Source organism: Halichondria panicea, chromosome 12 (assembly GCF_963675165.1).
Source record: "Halichondria panicea chromosome 12, odHalPani1.1, whole genome shotgun sequence".
Lineage (NCBI taxonomy): Eukaryota > Metazoa > Porifera > Demospongiae > Suberitida > Halichondriidae > Halichondria > Halichondria panicea.
Window position 1 is genome coordinate 3,206,307 of NC_087388.1, and position 26,009 is coordinate 3,232,315.

The 26,009-nt window shown below is 41.6% G+C and overlaps 1 protein-coding gene and 3 long non-coding RNA genes across 5 annotated transcripts; 2 read left to right on the forward strand and 2 right to left on the reverse strand.

Moving 5' to 3' along the window:
• Positions 1-545: 545 nt before the first annotated feature.
• On the forward strand, positions 546-8,151 carry LOC135344958 (uncharacterized). The gene is made up of 4 exons (XR_010397589.1): positions 546-685; positions 736-1,571; positions 3,247-6,916; positions 6,990-8,151. It is a non-coding gene; the product is annotated as an uncharacterized LOC135344958 (long non-coding RNA).
• Positions 697-2,417, reverse strand: LOC135344957 (uncharacterized). The gene is made up of 7 exons (XM_064542253.1): positions 2,280-2,417; positions 2,065-2,227; positions 1,631-2,013; positions 1,438-1,575; positions 1,241-1,380; positions 1,105-1,192; positions 697-1,052 (listed from the first exon to the last, which is right to left on the reverse strand). Exons 1-7 carry the CDS (start codon positions 2,326-2,328, stop codon positions 697-699), a joined length of 1,317 nt encoding a protein of 438 aa, XP_064398323.1. The 5' UTR covers positions 2,329-2,417.
• A 1,060-nt stretch (positions 8,152-9,211) lies between the features above and the next one.
• LOC135345740 (uncharacterized) lies at positions 9,212-21,190 on the reverse strand. Its single transcript, XR_010397861.1, has 8 exons — positions 20,103-21,190; positions 18,192-18,327; positions 15,428-16,589; positions 14,610-14,870; positions 13,641-13,801; positions 13,378-13,595; positions 13,157-13,319; positions 9,212-12,797 (listed from the first exon to the last, which is right to left on the reverse strand). It is a non-coding gene; the product is annotated as an uncharacterized LOC135345740 (long non-coding RNA).
• On the forward strand, positions 16,442-18,091 carry LOC135345745 (uncharacterized). Of its 2 annotated transcripts, XR_010397871.1 has the most exons (4): positions 16,442-16,953; positions 17,007-17,268; positions 17,322-17,574; positions 17,714-18,091. It is a non-coding gene; the product is annotated as an uncharacterized LOC135345745 (long non-coding RNA). The 2 variants fall into 2 exon arrangements; XR_010397870.1 differs by having other exon boundaries at positions 16,442-17,268.
• Positions 21,191-26,009: the final 4,819 nt, after the last annotated feature.

Genomic DNA, 26,009 nt, shown 5'->3' on the forward strand with positions numbered 1-26,009 from the left:
ATAGTGTCCTAACTAGCTGGTTATAAGCGGTGCCCTTCTTTGTGTCAGTTGATTTCAATAACCGCACTTATTTAAGGGTGCTGGGACACTACGCCCACACACGGTTGTTAGGGAAAGTTTACAGAAAACTACTTGCTGTAGACACTTCTTACCTTCACAGAACTATTAAGAAGTGGATAACTAGTTCATGTTCCAAAAATCAAGAAGTGAGGACCAACAACAGGATTGTTATAAGTGACTGCACTCTGAAGATAAAAATCGTTCGATCTGGAGAACCGCTTGTGCTACATACCTGATTCTTTGTTTATTAGCTAAACTGTACTATTGTCTACGAAGTTACGAAGAGTTTTTGATTATGTAGAGCTTCTTTTTCTATTTATCCAATACGGCACACCCATATCTCATGCTCTGGGTAGCGTATGAAAAATATCAAAACGTAACTTTGTTCATATTACGTCATTGGAGTAGCATGCAAAATATAAGCCCAGTCCAGGCGCTGGTTCTCTAGATCGAACACTTTTTGTGACATCATCTTTGCGTTCTTATGAAAAGAAAATATTTTGTGCGACGGTGGTTAGCTCTTAGAAGAGCTGTTTATGAGTAGCCGTCCAGACTGAGGTGACAGCGCAGAAGATCCACGGGGCTCTGGCTGTAGTCTGGCTGACTGCTGATGTAGTTGGAGCAGGTGAGTCACTCTCACTGCAGCAGCACATTCATTGATAAATTCTTTCTCAGGGGCTTGCTTTTTACTCCCTTAGCTTTCAAAGCCTCCATGAACGCCTCTGGAGTAGGGCAGTCTGTTCTAAGGGTCTTCAAAGTAGCAATCCCCAGTCCAAGTTCGCCTAGTTTCTTTGCCTGTGCTTTGCTGATAGTTGGCTTCCCCAAGGCCTTCACAAGGGAAGCCGACTGCTGATGCACAGCTTTCTGTGTTGACCACAGCTCGATCTGTCTCTTAGGAGACCGAATAGGAAGGTTGGTGAGGCAGCTCACTAGCGACGGGTGAGTCATCACTGCTTCCATAGCCTGGACGTCGGGAAAGGCCCTGTGAGCACCTAGATACGAGTTGAGTGTTATCATTTTATTTGCTACAATTTTGTACGTTACCTTCTACAGCAGTACCCAGGATGTGCAGGTGGAGCGCTTCCATACCCAGCCTGGTGCCATTTAACTCACTCCGGCCATCTTTCTTCATCTACAATCATTGTACGATAAGGCTAATTTCAGTTCTTGAAAAGTATACCTGACGTAGGAGAGGTAGGGTATCGCTAAAGTGTATTTTTTTACTCTCAAAGGCAGACATACACAGAGTCCCTTGGCGTCGCTCCACTTCAGCCAGTAGAATTGGGAAATCAAACAAGAACCCATTGTGAGCTACAAGAACTGGGAAAGTAAAATACCATAATAATTTGTGTTACATGGGTATTTTATTTGTCTTACCAGGATAGTGAGGATTCGTGGTCACATCACTAACGTATGTGGTGACAGCAGTAACCCAGTCCAGGAACAGAGGGAGGACAACTGACAGCGGCTTCTCACCACGGAGAGTGGTAGTGCTGATACCAGTTATCCTGGTAACTAAAAAATATAATCATCACTGCAACATTTACTCTTAGCCTAATGTGTACAGTACCAGTTGGTGAGATGTGTCGTGATGTTGCCACCAGGCTCGAGAAGGTTGGTGTCTCAAGAGGCACGGGAGATGCAACAACTTTAGCACCTACATCTGTGATGTGTTCGTTGTAGATACTGAGGCCTGTCGTCTCGCAATCATGGAAAATCAGAAGAGGGTGTGCATCGTCACTGCTAACCTCTTCATTATTCTGTGACTGGTCATCGAGTCCCGGCTCAGCAGCCTCAATCTCAACATCAACAGACGTAAGTGCCTCCATTGTTGACAATTCTCCCTGACCACCACCCACGTACTCCCCCACAGCACTCCCCATCCCACGGATAGTTTCCATGTAGGATTTCTCCTGCTCGTGGCGTGCTTTCTTGGCTTTCTTCTCGATGTTTCTATTGGAAAATTTATAGCAATCAATACAGGTTAGTACACTAGTACTCTACCTCTTATGGAGATACTCCTTTGTGGACCTCTTCTGCCTGTTGGTCTCCCATAGTAGTTGCTCCTTCAAAATTGATTGAACGGCCTCAAATGGCATGTCTACTTCCATTTGCACCAGACAGAAATTTGCACCAGACAGAACACCCTCCACACAGGGCCCATGTTCTACAAACGAGGTAGGTGTAGCATAACATAATTATAGAAACGTGTAAGATACCTTGTGGCAAATGGCCATATTTGTTTTGTTTTGCATGTGTAGTGCACATGACCAAGATATGTCTTCTTGCCTCTATACAGTAGAGCCAGCCCGTGGAACCCCTCAACGGTGTTTGTGGTCAACCGCCCGTGGTCGGAGATGTAGTCCTGAGGGTATGCCGCCATTCGCTCGAACAGGCTCTTGAAACCACTGACCTGAGCTCTACAGCTGAATGCGTGTTTTCCTTTGTAGGGACTACCATCTTCAGTCAACTAAATTTGAAGCCAATGATTAGAAAATGTTATACATACTGTACATGAACTAACTAACTTTCTCGTGATGACACCATGATGATGTGTGCACATCCAGGCAATAGTGACAGTGAAAGTTGACCAGCGCCTCAGAGAAGGACTTGAGTGGATCTTCGCTGTTTTGAATCGTGTCAGACGAGATAAGGTTGCTAAGAGCCGCTTTGCAACTCCCCATGAAAGCCTCCGTCATCCTCTTGCATCGAAAGTCAGCAGCTCGGCACTGTAAAAATGGAGTAAGTTAAATTAGTTTTGTAAAAAGTAACTCACCTCACACTTGTTCTGCTTGATTTTCTGAAGATCTTTGTGGAGGGTCTTTGCACAGTGATTAGAGCAGTACGTGATGGTGCCCTCAGGGAAATGACGGCAAAAGATACTGTTGACCGAAGAGTCTTTGTCTGTTATCACCTCGCTAACTCTAAAACCGGTGGACTTCACTTTTCCGAGTATCTCATCAAACATATCCCCCTCAGCTGCACAAGATGTACCGTGCCAATTGTGATGAGGACCCTTCTTCGTACGGTGAGCAAACCACGCAATGCCACCAGTTGTATAGTCATGTAGCGTAGCTGAGGAATTGTTTAGAGTAGTGGCCCCGGGTAAGGTAAAATCCGTCGAAGGATGCCACCCAGTTTGTTTGGTTGCCACATTCAATGATATCTTGTCTTACTTTACCACAGGACCACTCAGCTAACTTGGTGACATGTACCTCAAGTCGCTCAAGTATGCGATGCCACTGCTTATTGGAACACTGAGGTAGACCCAACCAGCCACTCATCCGAGCATACTCAGCGTATAGATGACCGTTTAGGAGGAACGACAGCACTGGGTAGTATTGCTGCCACGAAAAACTGGGTATGGTGAAATCTGGCGAATGATTAAAGCTCACACAACCACTTGACACAAACAAAGATAAACTCTCAACATCAAAAGACAACCCTATTTGCTCTGCGACTTCAGCCAGCCTTTGGGTTGTGCTCATTTGTAAAGGATGTCTTCGTTCAGTGCTCTCTATCTCTGGCTCTGGCTCTGTCTCCTGTTCTGGCTCTGGTTGTGGTTCTTGTTCTGGCTCTCTCTGCGCTACAGGGTTGTCCTGCGTACTTGAAGACGTACACGTACACTGAGAGTGTGTGATCGGTTCTACAAAGAAAAAATTATCTCAGTCTGCACTGAATACCTGTATTTATTTATACCTGTACCTAAACATTGTATTTTCCTGGCTTCTGTTGCAGCTTTGAGCTGTAGAATTCTCTTTCTGCTGGGCAATTTGGGCATCCTACTATAGCTATCCAAACAATTTGTAACACTGTGCTATCTGTCTAGACTCTATAGCAACTGTAACTTAATTAATGCGCGGCTCATGCTAATAGTAAATTATTGCACGCTAATATTGGCGCATCAATGAATATTATTATGTAAACGACATTCCTGTGGTTTTGTTACATCAATTTGTTGCTATGTCCCAGCACCCTTAACCCTTTCCCCGCCACTCTAGTGGTAATTTTCAAAAATTCGCTGTGCATGCTGTGTTGGAGCTATGCGCACGCTGTAGGTACCAGCACATGCGCATTGAGCTGCTGCCTCGAGGTACGCTTCGTACAAGAAAAGTGACAGTTTCAAGATCTTCGTAGTAAAACCTCAGTGAGGTTCTAGAGCAGCTAGACAGTGAGAATATCGATGCTTATGGAAGCTACCTCAAGCTAAAGAATATACCTTGCGATGGATAAACTATTTGGATCTGGTAAGGCTTCAGTATAACTGTATTTAGGTTGAACTTGTAAACGAACTTGTAAACCTGTGTGTAGGTGAAGAAAACATTTCCCGGGAAAAGGGCGTCTGCCTCACAGATAACTTTATGCAGATCCTGATTGAAATGAACTTATTTAGTGTCTTTAGCCACTTTGTGCCTTGTGCCCTCATACAATATTATTTGTGTACATTTGTGAATGTTACATAATGAATGTTTGCAAATTTTAATAATTTATTGTATTGACTTTTTTATTCGAGTATGCCTCAGAAAGAAAGTTCTGCGAAAAACCATTCTACAAATACTCAGTTCTGAATAGCCGCAAATTTGCGTCATTAAGGATCTCTCTACTTCGGTGTAGAAGCGATATGGGGCTTGTTACCTATCTCTTAAACTCTATCTATTAAACTCGCATACTCACCAAGGAGCAAGTATACTGGCTCGATAAGAACTGTAGCCTGTTGGTCAGTGTGCATTAATTGAGATGCCTTGCTGTAAATGCAATAGGACAGGCGGATGCGCTTGTGTAAAAGCTGGAAGATCCTGCACAAGTTGCCTACCTACCAAGATAGGAACATGTCTCAACCATACTTTGAAGTTTGCAGCCCAGAATGAGATGATCCCAACACCCCCAGCCCCTTAGCCAACAACAACTGTGGACCATAATCTGAACGAGCCAGAAGTAAAAGCATTGCCTCCATGCATTGCCTCCATACATACACACCAATTTCAGAACCAAACTTTGGATGGGGTAGTGAAGATGGCAAGACAATCACAAGCACCCTAAATAGAATATATGACAAGATTGTCCACTGGAGAAGAAACCTTTTTAAAGTACCATCTGGGAAACACGGAAAGTCATTCGTTCGTGAACTGACACGAATGTTTAATGGGTACGGGGGTACGGGGAAGGATCAGCACTTGAAATCATAGCCGCAATGACAATGCCTACCCTTCTCCTACAGAAAGAAACCCAGCTCCAAATCCAAGCGACGCCTGAAACTCTGGACGGAGGGAGAGCCATCCTAATCCATAACCAATCGTCACGGCACAACAGAGAAGATCAAACTGCCAGAATATTCGCCAAGCTAATGATGGAGCTAATGATGGAGGGAAAAGTGCGTGCAGCCCTAAGACTCATTACCCAATCAGGCAGTACAGGCCCACTCCCTCTAGACAGCCTAGCCAATCACAATGATCCTGCAAGTCCTAGTCGAGAAGCACCCCCTAAAGCAACCACCCAAGATCACGTGCATCGCTAAGCCCGACAACCCTATAGATAATCCACATCCCATAATTTTTTTTGAAGAAATTAATGGTACAATGATTAGGAACATTATACTAAAAATGGATGGGTGCGGTGCGTCTGGTGCGTCTGGTCTGGATGCTGCTTTCTGGAAAAGTCCCTGGCAGCCAATGCAAGAAGAATTAGCACATCCTATGTTGACCCAAAGGGTTTGAGTGCGTTTGTTGTCCCAGGGGAGGCTTTCCATCGATATGCTACAATGAGATTCGTGAGATTCGTGATATGACTGCAACCCTAATGAGCGAAGTCTGCCACAACGTGAAAATAGAACCTGGATTACAACCTGTAACTGGGGAGCAATTCGAACACAGGACAGCCAATCGCGAGGATGGTGCTCATTGTCGCACAAAGCTTTTGGGGACAGAGTGCATTCTTTGATGTTAGGGTTTTTAACCCATACGCACCTTGCTACCGCAACTCCACCCAGACCCAATGCTATAGAAAAAATGAGTTAGAGAAGAAGAGATGTTATGAAGAGCGCATTAGAGAGATAGAACACGGCTCGTTCACCCCACTGGTTCTCTCTGCTGCTGGAGGAGTTGGCCCAGCCGCAACCATCGTATACAAGAGGTCACTAATTTCAGAGAAACAAGTCTACCCTCCCTCCATTGGGTGAGATGCAGATTAAACTTCTCTCTACTAAGATCGGCTGTAATGTGCATACGTGGCTCCCGATCTACCTTCGCTTTCGAAGTTTCTATCGACCTGGCCGTCCACGAAGGCCAGGTCCACGAAGGCCAGGTGCAATCTTTTTAACTCTTTTTAACTCAACCTTTTTTAACTCAACCATATAAGAATAATTAGATCTAAACATATATATAACTTTCCTTTCCTGTATTGTCACACGTATTATTTGACTTCGAGGGAAAAATAAGCTGTTAACCGCGGATGACGCATATTTGCGTCAACCGCACATTACTCTACTCTCAGATCTATGTGTGCGTGCGTGCGTATCACTACTGTAATCACTACTGTAAGTGCCTGCTGTATGTGCCTGCTGTACGGTTGCAATGTAGGTCACTTGTGGATTTCAACTTAAGCTTTGTTTCGAGTTATGGCTTGTTTTTGTAAAAGCAATTTGAAGTCTCTAGACTCGCGCGCATGCGTAGCAAAATGCAACTACATGGTAAGTAATCTGCACTACAGCGCTAGCTACTTTTCGCAGATGTCTAGTAGCTTAATAGTCTTCATACTGTCATTGTCATTGTCCATATACATGAATTTTTAGGGAACATGGAAAACACAGCTGAGACAGTGGTTCTCCAACAAGCGGAGGGTACCGAAACATGGTGACCAGGTATAATAATAATAATAATAATGCGGGTTGTTTCAACATAATCGTTCTTTCTACATAATCATTCTTTTTATAGGATCCCACAGCCACACAGCCCCACACAGCCCCCTACGAAGAAAAGAGATACTCATCGTGATGGTGATGGTGATGAGGAATTGAGGGACATTGAGTATGTGAAGCTTCTGGACATTGAACTCAAAAAAGACAAGCCTACCAAAAAGGTAGTGAAAGATTTAATGGAATCCTCGTATACAGGCAGAAGACGGTGGATAAAGCAAACGTATTATTTTGAAGCCAAGAGAACGCTTTATTGGATTCAACAACAAAAACCGTTATGGTGTTTTCCTAGGCCCTGTCACATTTGTTGTAAGCTACCTAGCAGCTATTAAAGGCCTTAAGGTTATGGGTATATTGCTCATGAATAATTCATAAGATATTTATTTTCTTTATTTCATTAATTTTTTTGTAACTAGCAATGAAACTAGTAATGATTACTCTGCGCAGTTAAGGCCTGGGTCAGGCACTGATAAGATTAATTTTATTCATTGCCAACATTTTATGTAGATCATGTAGATCATGTAGTGTTAATGAGATTCATAATGTTTATTAATGTTATTCATTGCATGTGACTTCATTGCATGTGACGTCATAAGGTCAATATATTTGCTTAGCTAGCTGCTAAAACTATTATAGATTATCTTTGGCAACAAATACGGCGGACTTAAACAAGGTAAGAGTAGCTGTTTAGGCCCTCAAAAGATAGAGTATGTTGTTATGATTATGTTTCCTTGATGGGAAGTAAAATTGTCCAAAACTTTCTTAGCTATGCTAGCTTCTTTAGCTCTGACAGCCACCCTAGAGGTAGGTGTATCTCAAGAATGCAATAACTCCTACTCTTCCCATCAAGGATACTAGTACCTAGCTATGAGATGTTCATCTAGCCTTGTTTTTGAAGCTTGATCTTGGCATCTTCTCTTTCTGAAAGTGGCATGACGTCATCATTCTTTATGAGACTAATTAGCATAATTGAATTAAGCTAATTAGTTTTTTGGAAAAAGAAAACATGGATCATTTTGATGCAGCATACACTGTATATTGCAAATAATACAGCAGTATGAACATAGTGTAAATTTTGGTATTGAAATCTGGACCCGGGCCTTAAGTGCGCAGAGTAAAGATAAAACAATGCTAGCAGCTAAAAGTATCTATGAAAATCCAATGAAGTGGTCTGAGGTCAGCTGGAAAAAACTGAAAATTTTAGCGTCAAGTTTTGTTGACTGCATATAGCTTCCAGGTTGTCAGACTTACTGGAGGGCGACTCGAAGAGTTTAGCAAAAAATATGTCCTTGTTCTACAGTCGCCTACAAAAACAGCTAGAAATGGCTTGGGAAAAACTCTTCGAGTCGCCCTGCCCCTTTATTCCCTTTATTTTATTGCAGACTATACGGGTTTCCTGATGCTTAGAATTGACGCCAAGTGACCATTGCTGCCAGATGACTGCCAGATGAGAGCCATTTTACTGCATTGAACACCCACGCAAATATGAGCGTGGTATACCGTAACCTACTATTAGATAGTAGAGAACTGCTGCGCAAGACAGAGTGCAGCCAAGCGGGGACAATTCAAGTAAATATTAGCTTGTTGTTTGTATAGACTACCTCTACTGCTTTTGTATGAATCTGTGCAAAAGCAGATATAAGTATATGATATCAGGATTCCAGGAAAATGATTAGGATTTATTTTTGATTAAATTTTCAAAGTAATTTCAATGTTGGCCTTGGCCTTTCCTGAGGTGCCCGCGCGGGTGTATCTGTGCACGCGCGCGCGCTCTGTGTGTGTGTGCCTGTGGCCCGACACAGGAAGAGCACGACAGGTGTAATTTCAAGAAGCACTTTATACCATGCTAAATATTATCAGTGCTCTGCCTGCACAATTAGGCTCACTACTCAATAATATTAGGCTCACTGTGTACATGTACCATGTACAGAGGTTGATTGCATAATAATGGGCTTATGAGTGTACTGCATGAGGTCTCTTGCTATATCCAGCTATGGCTCTCTCACTGGTAGCCCAACAGGTCGTTTATTGCGGCATATGTCAATATCTACACAGCCTCTACACAGCCTTGGCTGTGTGTTGATCGTTAATACATGTTCCTGCTCCATTCACAATGTATATAGACGAAATCGTACCACAATTTATTCGTACAACAATGTATTTGTGCGGAGACTTCAGGCCACCTACTATGTGTATGATGTGGGTTACCCCAAGCCCCAAGCCGTATCACCGAGCCGTATCACCGTTGCTGTACTTTATCCAAGATTTTCTGCGGAACCTCGTAGGATAAGGGCGGCGACGATTTATCCAGGGGCACGGAGGTTCACGGAATCATTGAACTTTAAACGCGGTTTTCTCAAAAGGACCTAGACATGATGGTTCACTCTAACCACTAATTTACAACATGGCTAACTACAAGCAATGGCTAACTACAAGCAACTGTTGTTATATAGGTCTATGCTAAACCCTATGCTAGTTTAGTTGACTATTCAACAACAAGAGATAATAATAGACAGAGAACATGTGCTAAAGTAAAAACGAACACAATGGTTAAATAGACTACAGAATATTCTAGAATGTTCTACAGAGTATTCTAGAATGTTCCATTACGTAATAATTACATAACAACACTCCCACTTAATTTTACGATTGTTATTCCTGAGACATGCCCATTTCGTCGCGAAGTGACTTGAAACGAATTCGGTTCAATGGCTTAGTGAGCAAGTCAGCTACCATTTTTTCTGTCGGACAATACGTCAATGAAATGATCCATTCCTTTACAGCTTCACGTACATAGTGAAATTTGATGTCAATATGCTTTGTCCTAGCATGTGACACAGGATTCTTGCTAATAGCGATTGCTGCTTGATTGTCTTCCATCAATACAGTCGGCACCTTTTGGCACACTCCTAAGTCTGTGAGCAATCTTCTCATCCACACGGCCTCTTTGAGTGGCAACACTAAGAGCGACATACTCAGATTCCGCGGTGGATAGAGCTACCATCGTTTGTTTCTTGCTCATCCATGAAACTGCCCCTCCGGCCATCAAGAACAGGTTTCCACTTGTAGAATGACGATTGTCTTGGTCTCCAGCCCAATCGGCATCGGAATAGCCCATTAGTGCATTGGCCTTCGATTTCTCATACTTTAGTGTTAGATCGGCTGTTCCCTTTAGATACCTCAATATTCTCTTGGCGGCCGTCAGGTGTGCTTCACTCGGGTTCGAGTTAAACTTGGACACTGCTCCCACTGCTTGAGCTGTATCTGGACGTGTACCAATTGCACAATAGAGTAGACTTCCTACAAGTGACTGATACTGAATAGAATCAACTGGTTTGCTGGTTTCGTCGTCCCTTTTGAGAATTACGTTTACATCAGCTGGTGTCAAAGCTGCATTAGCTTGAGTCAGATGCTTGAGTCAGTCCAAATTTCTCCAGCATTGCCTGTATGTACTGCTTCTGATGCATTCGTATACACTTCCCATCTTCATCGTGGTCTATGGAAATACCAAGGCAGTAGTGGAGCTTTCCTAAATCCTTCATCTTAAAACGTCCCTCCAAACTTTGCTTCACCTCCTTCATCTTTTCAGGTGTCTTGGTTAAGATGATTAAATCGTCCACATACACAGCAACGATTGTTAGGTCACCCTCTTCAGTTTGGACAAACACACAAGGATCAGCACTGCTTTGAACAAATCCTGCTTGCTCCATGTATTCCGTAAACACAGCGTTCCAACATCGTGGAGATTGATTGTTTCAGTCCATAGAGTGACTTGTTTAACTTGCAGACTAGTTTTTCTTTGCCTTTCTCGACATAGTGGGACGGTTGCTCCATATATATCTCTTCTTCTAGTGTGCTGTTTAAGAAGGCTGTTACAACATCCATTTGGTGGACAAGCATGTCCTTCTGTACAGCCAGTGCTAGTAACAGCCAGTGCTAGTAACACTCGAATTGATGTGAAACGCACTAAAATGTTTCATCATAATCTACACCAAATTTTTGTGTGCAACCTTTGGCTACTAGGCGAGCTTTGAGTCGCTCCACTTCACCGTCCTTTCCGCGTTTGGCCTTAAAGACCCACTTGCTTCCAATAGTTTTTCGACCACTTGGTAGTTCTACAAGATCCCAAGTCTTGTTTTCAATCAGGGATTGATATTCGGAATCAGCAGCTGCTTTCCAGCCCTCAGAGTCATCACATGATAATGCTTCTTCTACTGAGGCTGAGGCTGGGTTGTTTTCAAGGATTGCAGCATTAATGTACTCATCCTGACCATACCTCACTGGTTGAGCCCGTTGTCGACTAGGGTATCGATGAGTTTCTTCAGCTTCGGGTTCAGCTTCAGATTCAGCTTCAGATTCAGCTTTAGTTTCAGCTTCACTAGTACAGGGTACTGTTTCCGTTCGTACTGAAGTTAGGGTCTGTAAATCAATTAGTGAATCAGTCTCTTGAAAAACAGTCTCGTTGAAAACGACATCTCTTCGAATGACGACTTTAGATGTTGTTTCGTCCATTAGTCGGTATCCATTGGATTGAGAGCAGTATCCTACAAACTGTCGTTTTTCAGCCTTCTTTGCAAGTTTGTTTCTTTGCGAATCTGGTATGTGTCTGGTATGTGTGCGTACGCTGTACAACCAAAAACTCGTATGTGGCTCAATTTCGGTTTCTGTGCGTACCACCTCTCATATGGTGTGATTTTGATCTTGAAGGCTCGACTACACTGTTAAAAATGGGGTGTTAATTAACACCCTTTTAGGGTGCTCGTTGCACTGTTTAAGTTTAACACACTGAGATGTGTTGATCAACACACACTCTTGAGTGTGTGTTGATCAACACTGGTGGTAGTGTGCTCACATGACATGCATGTTAGTGTTTATATAGCACGCACTGTATAGGTAATGTGCTCACATGACATGCATATAAGTGTTTACACAGCATGCACTAGTGTACATCCACATTGTCATAGTAACAAGAATAACGATATAGCATAAACGAACAACAAATAACAGTGGACATAATGAACAGTCAATTTAAGATACAGCATGGTGATACACGATGGTGATACATGAATGATAAAAGATAGTGAACATTTGATATAATTATAAGCAGTTTAAGATTATGTGGTGATTAAATAAGTGATATTGAATGCCTATAATTTGTCTAAGGAAGTGCATAAAATAGTAACATTCGTCGGGATTCTTTGTTGGTCAAAAATATTTAAAATAATATGCTGAATAAAGATTAATAATGGATAGAGCTGCCTAGGGTAAACAATATCAAAGGAATAGTATGCTCCAATGAGATCGAGCACGCTTCCTTCTATGCTAGCACATAACATTGGTGAAACAGTACAAGGTATAAGTATAATAATACATGCAGGGTATCAAGAGTATAGACAAGAGTAAGAATGTTGAACTGCTAGTAACAGCAATTGCCTGCTCCTGCGTCATCCATCACTTGATAGTAATCAGTACTAATTTTTTATGTTAGCAACACCTCCCAGAAACCGCATGCACATGCTGTGATTGCGTAATTCAGTGCTACAAACCACAGACCATGCACAGTTTACTTAACAGCACTCATTAATTGAATAGTGACGACAGTGATGACGCATGTTAAGGCGAATGTGGTTATGCAATTACTATACAGCAGTTCAACACTCTTACTCTTATCTATAAATGCTCTTGACGGTATATATACACACGGTACAAAGTATATAATTGTAATACTGCCGTATCCAACTTACAGGGAACTCATGAAGGATCTTCTCTTTGCTCCTGGTAGCCAATATTGCCGAGAGCAGGCGGATTGTTTGAACGCCTTGGGAATCTGCAAAAAATAATGAAACACATGGTGAGGAAAGACACATGCTCACTATAGTTCACTACATGCGTGTATAATAAATTATAAGCAAGCTATATTGTTGGTAAAAATTAATGTTGTTTTAATTTTGTAGGTCTGAGGAACATCAAACAATCAATTAGTACTGTTGGAGAACATTAACAAGTCAACCCTTTAGTATATAAGAGTATTATTCTACCATGACATTATTCATTTTACGTATAATAGTTTTTGTAATTAAAACGATTATTGTCTCGCACGTGAGACTGCCCCTTGAAATACAAAGTTGGTATTATAGCTTGTCTTTTAGGTACATTGAATGTATCCCATAACTTATTTAGTTATACCTGGTGATTGTTCTTGCTTAGCAAACTCTGAGCACAGTTTCTGAACAGAAGGCTTCGTTTCTTTTCCCCCATAGACCAACACTTTGTCACTTAATGGACACCAATTAGCCAGAAAGTTTGTTGCTTTGTCCACACCCAGAACTAAACAAAGTTCCCTTCGAATCTGGGATATTTATAATTAATCAAGGCATGGCACAGTAAAAATGTAATGACTAGCTTACCGCGCTCGGTAATTTTAGTGAAGGGAAAACTTGGATAACTTCCGCTACGGTTGGAGTGTCCTTTAGAATCCAGGAGCGCCTTCCGCCAAAAGTCACCTTCATCAATTTTTTAACTTGGCTACGAGATGGCACTTCTTTGTGGTGTTCATCTGCAAGCTCCTCTAATTGCTGAGTATACCTCTCATCAATGATGTCATGCTGGTTGTTATCAGCTATTCCTAAAAAAAAAGAGTAAGTGAGGCATCTTGCACGTGCATTCATACCTTGCTTCCTTTTCTTTTTGTTGGAGCATTGTGCTTGGCTGGTGGCTGGCAAAGGTGGTACATTTTCCTCGGCTCCGGAATCTCCAGACTCAGGTAGGGTTCTTTTCAGAGGTCTTCGTCCATTTCTGAATTTCTGTTTTTAGCGTCTCTTTCCATGTTCCCTGTAATAACAGCAAAATAGCGATGTACATCAATCAACAGTTTTCAGTTAGCCTTTTAGCTTTTGTTAGCTACAAGAGTCCGAAAAGAGTTGCAAAGCTGTACTGCTAGCAAGGGCTTATAAAGGGCATATCCACACATTGTGATCTTTCTTGTTCATTGATAATATGTGACAGGCTCTGGGAAAACAGACCAATTGGCGCAAGCTATAATTTTTGCGATCTATATACCAGATGATAGAGCAAAGAATTGCCTGCGCATTGATATGCTTAGTTTGCACATACCTTGTTCCATGCCTGAGTTATGCGCGTTGGAAACTCGAAGTTGTAAAACAGCAGTATTGAGAAACGCCCACTCAAAGATTGCTAAATTGGGAAAAGTAAGGTAATGGTGGCTGTTTAGACAAAGCGCTTTGGTGGAAAGAGTTGGATTCAGAGCATCAGATTTTGCAGAGAGGTAGTAGAAAGACTATAGATAACTATAATCCAAGAAAAAAATTTATGAGATTATACACTGTAGTCTATAAATCTGGCTTTTGCTCAATACCAATATCTGCTCCAATTGGTCTGTTTTCCCAGAGCCTGTCACATATATATATTATTATGATTTCATAAGACAGTTGCTATAATTATTGTAATAATAATGATAATGTATAGTCCAAACATTAATCTAAAACTGCGAAATGTGCAATGGCTTCTATACGTCATTCTGAGCAGCTGTACATATGCGTAAACTTGGTAGTACGACCATTTTCACCAACAATAATTGCTCGCTATAGTATACGTACGCTATAGTATACGTATTGCTTACATATCCACTCTCAGTCTTGTCCACGAGACAAGGATACTTTTCAACCAGCCTCCTGCAACTTGCTCTTGCTCTGTACTCAAAGGGTGAAGGGAAGTCTGTGTACTGCAACATTCTTGTATGCAGTGAGCCGATTATCTCAGATCGAGCAGTAGAGGATATGCACACATCTTCAAGGCATTTCATTGTCTTGTTGGTGAAACGCCCAGGAATTTCAAAAGAGAATACCCAGCTACTTGATGCTGGGGCTGACATATCTGGTACCTGTCAAAAATTTAAAAAGTAGACTGCATGCAACTAGTAACTACATATTCTACTATTTTCTACCATTTTGATGACATCACAAGCTGCTATAACCACAAATCGATGACACCCACGTAAGTGGGCGTACAATAAAGTGGGCGTACAATAACAAGGTAGGCAAGGTCGCTTCATTTGTGGGTAAAATATTCGTGGTCAGACCTCCAACCACGAAAATTTTGACCCACGAAAATTACATGCTATACGGTATGTACATGATGAAGTCTAGGACTTTAGTTGTACAAGATTACTGTTTTATTACTCTAACCGATTACCCACTATAACAATTTGCTGTTGTTCTATTAATCACCACAAACCCACCACCTTATGTTTCCATAGAAACATTTTTGGATATGTTGTAGCTTGGTCATTCACCTACACATTGGTATCAGCACAATTTCTTATTAATCGAAAGATATTTACATTTAAGTACAGCTACTCACACATTTGTGGTAATCTACTCAATGAACTGTATATAACTTATTATTATGCTCCATGCATCAGAAATGATATTAACTAACCTTCGAGATTCTATTACTGGCATGTACAGGTTGCAATTCTCGCAATATCACCGAGACACTTAGTCTTGTTCCAATTTGAGGCAATAGTTCCTTGAGGTCTGTATCTGTTAGTTTGAAGAAAATTGCACCGCTAATACATTGTTCTCTAAGTGTAAGTTCCGCTGCCTCATGGATTCTGCCAGATAGAAACTTGCACAGTTCGTCAGTAGTGAGGTGAGAGAGGTCGTTTGTTGCCATGCTAAGACTTGAAACTTGAAACTGTTAGTCTCTTGCGCTGCACTTCTAGTAGTTCTGTTAGTTGGAGCTGCTCCTGTATCTATGACAACTCATACAGCACCGCGACTGCGCAGCTGGTGATCGCTATTTGTGCTTACATCACTACTAATTAATTTCATTGGTCAACAGCCGTAAGGTCTGGGTTTGCCTCGAATCAAGGATACAGAAAAATAAGCGCGAACCTTTGAACAGCTTTATAATTAATTATAGCAAGCTAGCTAGCTAGCTATTCAGATCTATTAAGTAATGGGGCAGTTAGACTGCCCATCTTGTTTTCATTTTAGTGGAACAAATATTGGAGACTATCTTCGTCATATTCGATTGTTCCATAATGATACCGGCACTACATTTCGAGTTTTTTGCAATCTGGGATGTGCAAGGCCAAGGGACAGACCTTTCAAAAACTTCTTCACATTCCGTAATCATGTTTACGCCTACCACAGTGGCCTCACCGCAACTGCAGAGCAAAATGAGAATGAGACCAATGCTATCGGCGATAGTGAACCAGACCAAAGTGTCACAACAGAGGAGATTGAGATTGATCAGGGCTTCACCTGCCAGCAGACTGTTCGAAAACCACAAAACATCGATTACAAATTCAGAAGTGCGCAGCTACTTTCATTTTGAAGATACAGGAAATGCATCGCCTCCCTCAAAACACCATGGACACAATAATCCAAGAAATTGAGTCACTCTATCAGGTGATTGATTACACAATATCCAAAAGCATGATATTAATATGCTTTAATAATTATAGGTGATCCTTACAAACATACGGGGTATTGTTGATGACACTCTCAAGCATTTTGACGTAAGCGAGAATGTACGCATCCATTTAGAGAGTACGCTCGCTGGAGATGGGCCACACGGGAAGCTGTTGTCTGGTCTAGAAACGAACCATTTGCAGATGAAGTATTACAGGCAGTACTTCAACTTTGTGGTAAATTTATTACTATAATACCTATTACGCTGGGAAGTTGTGATTGGTCATTTACTAATAGGAGCCACGGACAGTGACCCTTGGTAGTGTGAGAAAGTATGTGGGCAGCGGTGCAAAACGACAATGCGTAGAAAAGGATGAGACAATGATGTACTCCAGTACTGCATACATCTGAAGAGATACTTTCGGTTGTCATTTCTCAATGACCTGATCAGCAACTTTGAGCTGGGATATATGGAGTCAACAAAACGTCCCACCCCAATCAAAAAGAGCACCCTACACTCTAGTGATCACTCTTTGAAGCAGAATGGTTAGTACAGATGTGAAGTACTTGTACGTGTAATGTAGCTTGTAATCTTGCAGCATCTCAGATGTGGTTACTTGGTCGGATTTTGCCCTTGATGGTTGGTCACTTAGTTCCAGAAGATGATGACAAATGGACAAACCTTATGCTTATGCTTCAAATCACTGGCTATCTGTTTGCACCTAGATTGACATCCGATGAGGCAGATTATGTGGCTCTACTAATTGAGGAGCATCACTGTGCTTTTTGTAAGCTGTATCCAGATGTTAGTATCACCCCTAAGTTCCACTACTTGGTGCACATGTCGAGACTTATTAAAAAGTGAGTATTTTACGTCAACTCACACGTGAACAATTGTGTACTTCTATCATCAGGTTTGGGCCAATTGTCCGTGGTTGGACCATGAGGTTCGAGGCTAGACATAGGCACTTTAAGCAACTGGCCCTGCAGCTGGGCAACTTTATCAATATCCCATTCACCTTGGCTATGCGTCACCAAAAGCTTCAATGTTATCACCAGCTCAGTGACACACTTGAAGGGGAAGAGGTCGATATTGGTCCCGGTCCACACGATACTGGCAGAGGTGGTTGAGGGGCTCTCATCTTCACACAGCACTGAATTGTTCAGGTACAGTATATATCCTGCTAAGTGGTTGTGGCCTATATAATTATGTTTACTTACATGCAATCTTAATCTAAGATCTGAGATAGATAATGTTGAAATTCATTTTTAGCAAAATTGAACAACCACTTAATTTCACATTCAGGGCGAAGTGGGTGGAAGTGTATGGAACCAAGTACAAGAAGCCATGTGCACTTGTTGTTGGTGTCAAGTATGGTGTCCTACCTCAGTTTGGTAACCTCGAGGACATTCTGTTCGACAAGGATGAACTAATTTTGATTGTTCGACTATACAAAACAATTGAGTTTGCTAGCCATTTCAACTGCTTTATTGTAGAACTATCTACTGAGCTTGTCACCATTACTCAAGGTGCATTATATTCACATGAGCCTCATCATGTACGTTGTGTCCAAGGCCTTACTACTGGTACACAAAGAGCAGTTGTTCTCAAAACACATTTATCTTCATTATAGTTTTGTACCAATTATTAGTCTTTTCAGTAGTCAATGACATATTGAATGGTGTGAAGAATCATAAGTAAGCATAGTTTCATAGACAAAATAACTAATGAAGTGTGGCATGATCAGATAATTATAAGGGAGCACTTCCATTGCATTTCTTACCGTCATTATGACACGGAGCAAAAATGCTTAAAGCTTCACTTAATAAATGAAAGTTGGTTGTTTTTGCGTATCCTAAAAAATTCTTGGCAAGTTCCTTGGTTTTTCATCAGTACAGTCAAATCACCTGAGTGTGCACCTGTATAATGTATAAGGGGTATACAGCATAATGCACATGCATTGTAGCAGGTGACATAATTTGTTTTTTATAATTAGAGTTTTGTTACTAAGCAACAGTTATTGCTTTTAATGTACAACTACAAATGAATCATTTCCTATATAGACAACAGTGCATGCATGTGTGTACACTATAGCTTGATTTGAATGCAAAAATGGCGAGTGTAAACATTATAGATTAGGGGTGCTTACATTGCACCAGTTTTAGTGCTACAGCCACACCATTCTTATTGGAGTTACACAACCTGGTGTAGTTACAGTCCTATGATTATAACAACTATAGGCAGGTGCATGCACAACACTGTTTAAAGTGTTCCACAAACACTTTAAAGTCTATAATAGCACCCTTTATTGTTATTGTAACACGTAACAGTTACGACTGCGCTCCTAGTGTTGTGATAGCATCATTAGGTGAGTGTTGGCCGTGGGAGGTCAAGGCCCGTGGTGTCTCTAAAAGTGTACTAAAGCAATTTGAAGGACTATACTGCAAATGTTTATGAACAGTACAGCTTATTAGCATGAAACCATTCTATGTAGCACTTAATTAATAACCAATGTCCTTGAGTAAAGACAACGGACTTAGAGCTTGTGGTATAAACTTACTTCTCTAGAGTACCTTCCAGCCCCTGATTGCTAGTGGATAGAAGAGCTAAAATACAACACAGAACGATCAACCACAACATATTCGCGAGCGCAAAATTAATTATAACGCGGAGTGTTTCAACCTTTTACACAGGTCGCTTCCAATCCCCTTCCTTTTTAATCTATGATTATAGGCAAGTGCATGAACAACACTGTTTAAAGTGTTCCACAAGGTCTTACAAGTGTAATAGCACCCTTTAAACACGTAGCAGTTATTATGCACCTATCAATGTCAAGCCCCACCCCTGACATACGGGCAGTATAGGGGATTGGGTGATGGGGATTATACATTTTCAATTATATTGAATGCCCAATAGGGTGGGGTTCCTCATGTGTATAATCCCCTATCAATCCCTTGTATATAATTATGGTGGGGGTACACTGGGGATTAACAGGGGATTTAGATTTTTTGTCAGCTAATTTTACTTAGAAGCTTTTATGTATACAGCTTTCATATTATTTTCTGCTTATTGTTATTAATTCGTGCTCGTCTTGTCAAGGGTACGTGCTGAGGTGTACCTTTGGGTGACCCACGGGTCATCCGTAGATACTATGGTACTATAGTTACTCTGGGCATACTGGTACGTGCTGGGGTGTACCTTTGGGTGACCCACGGGTCATCCCTAGATACTATGGTACTATAGTTACTTAGGGCATACTGGTACGTGCTGGGGTGTACCTTTGGGTGACCCACCGGTCATCCGTAGATGCTATGGTACTATAGTTACTCTGGGCATACTGGTGCGTGCTGGGATGTACCTTTGGGTGACCCACGGTAAGTGCTGGGGTATCTACCTATATGGGTATTTATACATTAGTATATGTGCTGATCATGCTGGTCCCATAGTATATTAGTTGGACCCTTATGATGCACTTATGTTAAGCCTGATGGCACCACCGGACAACCCTGGGAAAGTGAGTGCTAAAAGACCCCCTACTAATGCCCCTATATACTGCCCGTATGTCAGGAGTGGGGCTTGACATTGATAGGTGCATTACAACTTCACTCCTAGTGTTGTGGTAGCACAATTATTTGGTGAGTGTTGGCATAGCACTCAAGGTGCTATTGTATAACTACCCATTTTTAACACTTACTCTTTGTTAGTGATGATTTGATCCAGGGTAATCCAATCAGCCATTACAGCAGCAAATGGTACAGCAATAGTCAACCAAATATAGGCCATCCTTGATCCTATACCATCGATCCTGTATAAATATAGATTTGGTAAAGAGTTTAGAACAAACAAGCAACAATCACACTGAGCCACCACAGACGGTAAAGAGCAACTATGCAATAAACACTAAACATTGAGGCTCTGATAATACAACCTATATACAACCAGCTAGGGGTGTTAAGTTACACGCTTTTCAGTTGGAGCGTTCTGCTTGCAAACTCTTAATATAATCATTACTTCATAGCTAGCTGGATGCTCAGACTATATCTATATCTATATCTATAGACTTGGAAACATCTAGATGCATAAAATTCAATCTCAACGAGGAGTTAAGGCTGCAATTTTCATATTTTTGGGCTGTGTTGTTGTGCACAGATGTGCTTGTTTAGCACACACTCAAAATTGGACATTGAAAATAGGGGTGTTAATCAACACCCCATTTTTAACAGTGTAGGCATCCTATCTCTGAGGTACGCAGCTGTAGCAACTGCCTCTGCCCAAAAACGATCCGATAATTTTGCTTGAGCAATCATACACCGAGCAGCTTCCATGAGTGTGCAGTTCATTCTCTCTGCCACTCCGTTTTGTTGTGGTGAGTAGGGAGTTGTTAATTCGTGTCGAATCCCTTGGCTCTTCAAGTAGGGCTTCAAATTCCTTGGAAACATATTCCCGATCGTAGTGTGTCGATATTTAGACCACATTCATTGTATTCCTTGAACTTATCTAGCACTTCAGATTTGTGTCGCATGAAGTAAACTTTGCAACACCTTGAGAAGTCATCAATGAACGTGACAAAGTACTTTTTTTCTCCAAATGACTCCGTTGGCATGGGACCACACACATCACTGTGTATGCGTTCCAACTTTCTTATTGAGCGGATTTCTCCCATTGGTTTAAATGGCTTCCTCTGTATCTTTCCTTGGACGCAACTCTCACAGAAAGAGATATCTGGGGACTTCGAGACTCCGAGACTCTTACTCCCTTCACAATGGCGAAATCGTATATGTGACAGGGCCTAGGAAAACACCCCTTAACGCGGGTATACCCGAGTTTATTTTTATTGTTGAATCGGATAAAGCGTTCTCTAAGCTTCAAAATGATACCAAGATCGACCTCCTAGCTATTTTCTATCCGGAGATATGTTCGAGGGAACGCTACGAAGGTATTGCAACGCCCTCTTGAGTAAAACGCTCAAACGTCATGAATAATTGAAGTTCAATTATTGCCTTCCGGGCACTTCCGTATACTCATAAAGCTTCGTAAAAGATGTTCTGGAGAAGACAAGTTAGTAGCTAGCTAGTATAGCTATGTAGCTGGATTGCTTGGCACCTAGGAAGGATCTTCGAAGAAATAAAGAGGCAAAGACTGCCGTCGCTCGAATGGTAAGCTCTCATGTCTTGTTATAAGCTTGTACTTATTATCTGTGTAATGTATCAGTCTTATAAAAGATCCCTCACTTGTATGGAGCCTACAGAAAGTGTCTCTGTCCTTCATACAGCTTAAAGGAAGCCTAAGTGATCTATTATAGGTAGTCTTTCACTTAGTATTCGTCCGTATCGATCTAAGGCTTGATCCAACTTATTAGTAGCCTTATAAGAAGCTTTCCTCCTTTAATTTAGTACTGGTATCACTGCCATTGTGCTTAGTAGTAACAGGCCTGATGGGATGGGTGATCACATCATGGAGGGCCCAGGAAACTGCGTGGAATTGTCGTATAACATTTATATTGATGGTTCCCCCAGGTGGTGGTAAGTGTCAGAGGCCTGAGAAACGCTTGTCTATTGGCTAGAATGTAAGATATTGTGTCTATCTTAACTTACTACTTATCTGTAGGTTGTTATGGAGTGTTTATGAGGATAAGTGGCACGGGATACGTACATCTAAAGAAACAAGAGTGGATCTACGCCAAGCTAGCTAGCTAGATAGCTGCTCTTTCTAATCTATTTCTGTTGCTAAATTATGTTTGATAAGAAGTGGAGCTATAATATACCTGGCTCCTCTTGATGATTGTAAGTACTGGGCTGATGAAATAGTCCTTACAAGTTGGCCTCTTTTATTTGTTAAAAATAATTAACAATATTAGGGAAATTCCCAGGGAATTTCCCCTCACATAGACAGTAAATTTCTTTCATTATAAAAAATGAACGTTCGGTGAGTTTCTTCAACGTCCGCGCTTGACCTGTTTAAAGCTTCGTAGAGACCCAAATTTTTACAGGTAGGTAGAGGAAGGGTTGAAGTTAGCACCTAGCACCTGTGAAAAAAAAAATTTTTTGCCCATGTTTTTCATTTCTACTAAATTGGCTTATAGCTTAATTTAATTAGTGCCGCGTTAAGGGGGGTTTTCCTAGGCCCTGTCATATATCTGCTGCTGGTTCACATGACCTAGCCTTTGGTGCCAGAGATCGGCACTTTCTTCCTGCTGATTGCGGGCTGCAACTGACGCGTACTCAGGGGTTGTTGTCTTGCAATCCAGTTGATATAGTTTCCCTACGAGATAGCCCATACCAAGCAAACGTCCGCATTTCGACTTTCCAAACTTAAGAAAATTTCCTATAGACGCGGCTGCTCTTACTGAAAACAAGTTGCAGGCAAGTTTGGGGACATAGAGTACTTGATACATTACACACCTTTTAGGATCACTCACTTTAAATTGCATGGACAGGTCAACTTTTCCAACACCGATAGCGTCCACAGTTCGACCATCTCACACTCGGTTTCGAGAATTCCTCATAGTCAGTGAGCAGCTCCTTTGCGTTGGTCATGTGACTTGATGCCCCTGAGTCTATCAGCCATCTCTTACTGGTTACAGATGTCTGGGACGTACTCTGGGATGTTGTAAATGCACCAGTTTCCTCCGTGTAGATGTTTCTGCTGATTTTGCTTTATGTCTCGGTCGGTTTGGACAGTCTCTTCGGATGTGTCCCTCTTCACCACAGCCATAGCAAGTTATTCTGCCACGCTGAAAGCTGAAACTTTCGTTTACGTCCTCCCAGTAGAGCTGACGTATCTTGGTTTGATCCGCGCTGCTTAAACTCTCCATTTAGTTTGCTCTCTTCATGAACAAGGCTCTGCTGTACATAGCTTAGGGACACATTCTCTCGAGCTTCCAAGGCTGTCACCAGTGACGAATAACTCTGAGGTAAGCTTCCCAACAGCGTCACCACCTGGTCTTCTTCATCGACAGGAGCTCCAATTGAGGCCAGTCTATCTGTCAGTTCGTTCATCTGCTTTAAATGACCTTCAACTGACGTGTTCTCTCCCATTTCCATTCGAAAATATTGTTTCTTTAGGAGTAACTTATTGGCCAGTGTATCACGCTCAAAGTGATCACGCAGAGTATCAGGCATCTTTTGCTCCATCACATGAAGTAATCAAATAGAGCCGGGATGTAGCAATTGTCATGACAATGGACGAGAATGCCCTGCCCTTTGTGCTCTTCTTTCAAATTCAGCTGTCTGGGCTGGAGTAGCCTCTTCTCCGATAGTTTCTGAGCCATCCACGTGACCCCAAAGTCCTTTAGCCAGCAACATGTGTTTCATTTGGAATTTCCACGTAGACCAATTCGAGCCTTCCAGCTTATCAATCGACCACTTGTCGTCCGTCGTTCCTTCAGCCATACTCGAATAACAAGATTCTACTCAGCCAGTCACACTCCAGTTCGGTTTTCCAACTCTCAATCAATATACTAGCTTGTCAGTACAGGTAGGTGTCTGGGCCCATAACCTGTTGTTATAATAGGTCTATGCTAAACCCTATGCTAGTTTAGTTGACTATTCAACAACAAGAGATAATAATAGACAGTCGCACACAAGAGACAAAAATTAGGAGTAAGAACATGTGCTAAAGTAAAAATGAACACAATGGCTACAGAATATTCTAGAATGTTCTACAGAGTATTCTAGAATGTTCCATTACGTAATAATTACATAACATAACAACAGCAACCACCTGCATGCGCACTACCTTTTATTTTTAGACTGCGCATAATGCGCACTTGGTCATTAACTTCTTATGTAATGTTTAATAATCATTTCCATGACAAAAATAGTGATGTAAAAATAGTGATGTAAGAATGATGTGGAGCACAAACATCTAAAAAAAGAACAGTAAGTTGAGAGAACAACACACAGTGCACATTGGCACTGGGAATACATTGGGAACAAAGCATAAAGAATTGGAGGATTGCAAGTAAAAATAATTATCTCACAAAACTTCTCAATGTCCGAAGCCAGTGGCACGAGAATCCCCAGGTTATATAATATGGTTATATAATATTGGGAATACATTGGGAATTGTCATGTTAGTCCACAAAAATTGTTATCATACAATCTGACAAGGGAGACAAAAACACATACTTTCACTAACACTGGCCGACACGTTGATCTTCTATGGAGCATCTTTCTTTGCTTGCTGAATTGCCAGTATATTTCACACACTCAGAGGCTAAGTCAGCTCAAAAGCTGAACTAGGAAAATCTATAAACACACAGAGCTTACTTGTGAAATGATCGGGTTGGCTCCTCCGTTCGAAACTTAGAGATCCTGTCAGAGTAACTATTCTTGCAACAAAGTTGCCTGCAGAAAACTGCTACTGCTTCTAAATTAATTTGGTTCCGCGGTGGGCGGTAATACGTATGAAATCATAACCACGGCTATTCGGTTGACATGAAATTTCCTTGTAAAACTAATTACTAGAGTGCAAACCCTCGGCTGGTGACACAATAATAAAGAAAAGAAACCATGCATGTAGCATGTATGAAAATAAAACTAAACTAACAACGTACAACGTACATGCATGAGACATGCACTGGATCACAGCGAACCTCCAGGCTGGAGTCAGTCAACAACCAGTCACAATTCTACATTCTTGATGCTGAAAATACTGAAAATACATCCCGTACCTAGATCCCGTACCTAGGCCACGTGGCAAGTTTAAGCTTCTTAGCTTTTGCTCGCTATTTAACATCAAAATCTGCTACTATTTAACCCTTTCCCGGCGGGACAACATATGTTGTCCAGCGGACCGAGATTTTTCAAAAATTTGCTGTGCACACTGTGTTGGAGCTATGCGCACGCTGTAGGTACCAGCACATGCGCATTGAGCTGCTCTTTCATTGAGCTGCTCTTTCACGTGGTATTTTCAACATATTGCTTCGAGGTGCACTTTGTGCAGTACTGTCGAAAGAAAAGTGACCGTTTGATCTTCGTAGTACAACCTCAGTGGGGTTCTAGAGCTGCTAGACAGTGAGAATATCGATGCTTATGGCCTTGTAGAGTGAGAGGACAGTGACTGGGATCGTAGCTAGGTAGGAAGCTACCTCAAGCTAGAGTACTGTATTCTGATAGCTTCAGGATAGCTTCAGTATCAGTATAGGTTTGCTTAGGCTAGTTAGTACAGCAGTGGATATCATGAGCCACCATTGACGTGTGTGTAGGTGAAGAACGTAAGGGATATGACCTCGCAGAGAAGTTTCGGCAGATCCTGATCGAACTATGTCACCGTGAGAACATTGAGAACACTTACTTAGCACTTACTTAGTGTCTATTGTCGTATAATATTGTTTGTGTACATGTTTGTAAACAATCGCTAATTAGTTGGGGGTGGTCAGTTGCTAGGTAACGATGATGATGTCATGGTACCCCCAGGGTCTGGGCTACCTGTAGGAAATAGTTACGAGTGATTTCAATGTATGGTTCATAAGATATGGATTTTTAAAGAAAAGCGTGTATTTATTCTGTATTAGTATTATTTTGTTTTAATTAAAGCCGGGAAAGCCAAGATATTGTTGTGTGAAGGCTGTAAACGCAGTGCTATGGCATCCAGGTGA